General features: G+C 37.5%; 1 protein-coding gene across 1 annotated transcript; it reads left to right on the top strand.

The window, feature by feature from the left end:
* LOC131217559 (gamma-glutamylcyclotransferase 2-1-like) lies at nt 1–4,242 on the top strand. Its single transcript, XM_058212496.1, has 9 exons — nt 1–511; nt 1,387–1,507; nt 1,642–1,718; nt 2,056–2,112; nt 2,213–2,269; nt 2,380–2,420; nt 3,272–3,343; nt 3,461–3,540; nt 3,786–4,242. Exons 2-9 carry the CDS (start codon nt 1,399–1,401, stop codon nt 3,962–3,964), a joined length of 672 nt encoding a protein of 223 aa, XP_058068479.1. The 5' UTR covers nt 1–511; nt 1,387–1,398; the 3' UTR covers nt 3,965–4,242.
* Nucleotides 4,243–4,530: the final 288 nt, after the last annotated feature.

The following is a 4,530-nucleotide window of genomic DNA, read 5'->3' as shown; positions in this document are numbered from 1 at the left end:
TGCCATTCGTCCGAAAGCAAAAAAAAAAAAACGCAGAGAGAGAGGGAGGGAGGGAGACGAGAGAGGAGAGAAGGAAACCGACGAAATCCTCTCGCATCTAGGGTTTCAGAAACCCTAATCGGTTTATCTATCCCTTTTATCTCTCTCCAACGCCCTACATTCTGAAAATCCCTAGAATTTCCAGCCTAGGTTTCTTCCACGCACTCCTCGATCTGCATTATAGGGATTTTCTGGAGAGAAAACGGGGGATTTCTAGGGTTTATAGCTGCGGAAGAATAGAAGCCTCTGAAATCGCGTTTTTTTCCCTGAAATTTCTAGACATTTGTTCCGTTTTCCTGTTTGTAGAGGCGGATCCAACCATCGGAGATCTCCCAGGAATTTGAGTTTTTCCTCTCATCTTTGGAGACATCTACAGTTTTTTTGTTTTGCTCGGATCGGAGCTCAATCAGCGCGGAAGCTCGGATCTCTCGAGTTTCCAGACCTTTGGCTTGCTCATTTTCACTGAATTTTTGTAAGAAATCTGACCTCTTGTGTTTCTTCCTCTTTTCCTCCAAAAGAATATGATCTATCTTTCCTTACCAATCTCTGTTCAGCTCTTCCTTTGAAGCTTTTCATGAGTTTCTTTGATATGTTGAAACTCTGAGAAGCTAAAGTCATCTTGAACTATTTCTGTTGTTTGATTTCTTTCTTTTGCATTTTATAGGTTTTTCCTTCATTAGATTAATGTTCAGCTGCATATCCAATTCTATTTAAATTAGATCTTGCAATGCTGGATATAATACGTTTTCTTTTTTTCTTTTTTTCATTCTGTTCTGAGCTTGAATTTTTATTTATTTATTTGTTAATGTTAATTTTTATGAGAAAATTGCTGCAAAATCAAAGATAGAAAGTCACTACTCGTTTGATTTTTTCTTATCTGCGTGCAAAGTCAATAAAGATTGTTTTCTTTGGTTGTTGCATATCTGAAAAACAGGCAATGTAGCCGGCCATATCTCATTTATTTTGAAAACAAAATGAATAAAAAAAATCATTGCATTCTTCTTATTTGAATTTTGCATTTCTGTATTTACATCAATAAAAATTACTTTCTTTCTTTAGCTGTTTCCCTCCCAAGAAGACAATGTTCCAAGAAAATGTTTTCTTTCTTGTGACACTTGCAACAAATAAAAAATAACAATAAATAAACAACCAAAGCATGCTCTTAGTCGAATTTATTGTGTGTGTGTCTTGTCCGTCAATGAAAATCACTTCCTGTATCCCTGCTAAGCAGGCATTATAGTTGGCAAATTCTCATCTTTTGTTTAGTAAAACCGTGATAGTCAGCTTCATTTACTTTGAAATATATATCATTAGTGTAACAATCGCTGAGATTTTTCTATCTTTCAGGAGGATAAAACCATGGTACTGTGGGTTTTTGGTTATGGTTCATTGGTATGGAATCCAGGATTTGAATACGATGAGAAAGTGATAGGCTACATCAAGGAATACAGGCGTGTCTTTGATCTTGGTAAGGGTTTGTAATCTATTTAACCAACAGGTTTTATTTATTTTTTTCCATTTTCATTGTAGACTCTTTCATTTGGATTCATAATTAGGAGAGATTGAATGGCTAATGGGTGTGTTTGATTTTTCATGTTCCAGCTTGCTTTGATCACAGAGGTACGCCAGAAAACCCAGCTAGAACTTGCACCTTGGAGGCCAAAGAAGGAGCCATATGCGTGAGTAGAACCTTGTCGCAAATTTTTTGAGAAATTAGCCAAGTTGATTATTGAGTCGGCTGATTACGAGTAACAAAAGTCTATTCATGTATAAATTTGCAGAATTAATCAAGTGACTAAGTGTTTTTTATTTAAAATCCTGAATATCTTTTTCCATTTTTTGTCGTTGTTATAAAACGATTTTAGATTGAGTCACACAAATTCAGACATAAGAAGAATATTTTCCTAAGAGATTTTGAATTTTTAAACATTTTGAGTCGACCATTGAAAGTTGAATTGGTTTACAATTGGAACTTTAAATGTTTTATATTTTAACCTTATTTTTCATTTCATATAGTGGGGTGCTGCATTTTGCGTGAGAGGAGGCCTAGAAAAGGAAAGAGCAGCAATGGAGGTATCACCCCTATGGAAATCTATGTTAGCTGAAAATGAATGCATCTTCCTTTGAATCTAAAAACATTAGATAGTGAACTCTTATTGTTCTTCTTTTGCAGTATCTGGAGAGAAGAGAATGTGAGTATGATCAGAAGACATCTGTAGATTTCTACAAGGTGAGCTTGGATTTTGTTTTATCGTTCAATCCCCTGCTTGGGATCATTGATATGGTTATCTTGTTTGCTTTGTTTTTTATTTCCTTACCTGTGGTTTTTCTCTTCTTCAGGAGGGAGAGAATCTAAAGCCTGCAGTAACGGGAGTTTTGGTGTAAGTAGCCTACCCCTTCTATAAAACTCTCAAGTTCCATGACCTGAAAATTTTGTTTCTCAGTTTAATAGTTGTATTTTATAAATATAATACTAAAATGGGAACTATTCCGTCGTTTGGATCTGTGTTACTCGTACGCAATTTCCTCATCTTCTTGCTTTTTCTCTACCTGTATTGATAGTCTGAAACTTGTCTGCGGTCATTGTTGTTTTTATGAAAGTCAAAGGTCGAACTTTGTCAGTGGGTAGAAATCAAACCAATTTGATTCAACCAAGGTCCAGTCATGTCAACAAGTTGTATAACGCCCTTTAGCCCAAGTTTGTAGTTTCTTTGTCGAACTTGGGTGGAAAACATCTTGGGCCAGCAGCCCAGCAGCTGATGACTTGGCATTTGTTTTCTCTTCTAACAAGAGAATCCCCTTCCCGTTTGGGAACCAGGTTGTTCTCCCCTTCTATATAAATATACTAAATGAAAACCCCTTCCATAGCTCTTTAAATTTTTTAAATTTCTTCTTTTTTATGTGTTTATCAGTCTCTCTCTCTCTCTCAAAAGGAGGATCTGAATATATGGTAGAGTTGGAAGAACCAGAATACCGTAGAGCCATTTCTCTATGAGACATGGATGACATATGATCCCGTCCATCCATAAGCTGGCACCATGAAAGATGGAATACTGTAGAGCCATTTCTCTACAAGACATGGATGACATATGATCCGGTCTATCCCGTAGCTGTTTTACCAACGGCCACTTTAATAACCACAAAATCAGAAAACATAGGATTGTCTAACAGGTGTGGTGTTAAACCATCAAGCAAATGTTAGTAGTAACGGCATTTGTTGAATATTATGCAGATTCACGTCCACTCCTGACAAAGAAGCAAACAAGTACTACTTGGGACCAGCACCATTGGAGGAAATGGCGAGGTAAATTTGAAGGAAAATTAAAATAAAATCAGTTTTCCGTTTTTAATAATTTGTTTTTCATCCTTTTCTACCTTTTGGGCTAGACATTTATCTATCCACGTCTGATTCCTTTTTCAGACAAATAGCAGTTGCTTCCGGCCCTTGCGGGAACAATAGAGACTACCTGTTCTCATTAGAGAAGGCCATGTTCAATATTGGTAAGTATTTCCTTCAACCCTTTGTATCGTTCTTTCCCCACATAAGTTTAATCAGAGGAGCACGCGCGCACACACACACACACACACACACACATGGAGAAACATAAACATGAAGAATACCACTACTGATCTTCTACGAATTGGGGGAGGGTTTGTGGTATCTGCTCCTCTTTTTTGGTGTTTCTTTAGATACGTTTTGGTAGAAGAAGGGATGAACAAAACAAATGATATTTTGCATAAAACAGGTCATGCAGAGGATTCGGTGATAGAGCTTGCTAACGAAGTGAGGAAGGTGCTCGGTATAGGGGTGGGGCGGCCGAAAGAGATGAAGAAGATAGGTGGGGCTCACATCACTGCCATATCCGAGTTCCCACACATGCACCTCATCCCCCGTCCAGAAGCCATTGTCATGGACTCTTCATGAGATAAAAAAAGATGTGAAAGAAAAAAGAAACAAGAGCAAAGGGATCACCATGTCTGATCTATCTTTCTATCTTTAACTTATTTTTGTGTTTTTTCTTCTTTTTTAGCAAATTGTTATTTGCTATTAACACCTTCCTTTTTTTGTTCAATGGAAAAGAAAAGCCCAGAATGAAGAGATGCCACTAACCTTTATGATACGAAGGTCTTAAAACTAATGTAACAGTCCCTTGTTTCTTACTGAAATGAAGAAAAGGAAATCCATGGTTTTCCTTAAAAGTCTCTCTCATTTGTCAAATGCAATTTTACTTTGTCCTTCCCTTTTCATATGCATGGCAGCGTGGTTTTCTCAAATGGCTTTGGGTGACATCCAAGAGAAGATTCGTAAAATGAGCACAAGAGCCTGCGTGAGAGTCAAAATCGGGGCATACGGCCCCATTCTGCATGGTGGCCCACCCACAGCAGCAATTGTCCCAATCACTGCTGAGGTTCTCATCATAGAGGTCTGACCCAAATGATTTTATTTTTAAATCATCCATCCCATCCACGAGTGACCCTAGCTCAACTCAT

Source organism: Magnolia sinica, chromosome 10 (genome assembly GCF_029962835.1).
Source record: "Magnolia sinica isolate HGM2019 chromosome 10, MsV1, whole genome shotgun sequence".
In the NCBI taxonomy this organism is placed as follows: Eukaryota; Viridiplantae; Streptophyta; class Magnoliopsida; order Magnoliales; family Magnoliaceae; genus Magnolia; species Magnolia sinica.
Note: the sequence above shows the minus strand (reverse complement) of the source record. Positions and strands in the feature narration are given on the sequence as shown.

What these genes read in the sequence shown, in the direction of transcription:
- LOC131217559 (XM_058212496.1), top strand. Translation starts at nt 1,399, where the DNA reads ATGGTACTGTGGGTTTTTGGTTATGGTTCATTGGTATGGAATCCAGGA. An exon ending in CATCTGTAGATTTCTACAAG is followed by an intron (nt 2,270 to 2,379) that starts GTGAGCTTGGAT and finishes TCTCTTCTTCAG; the next exon opens with GAGGGAGAGAATCTAAAGCC. An exon ending in GAAGGCCATGTTCAATATTG is followed by an intron (nt 3,541 to 3,785) that starts GTAAGTATTTCC and finishes TGCATAAAACAG; the next exon opens with GTCATGCAGAGGATTCGGTG.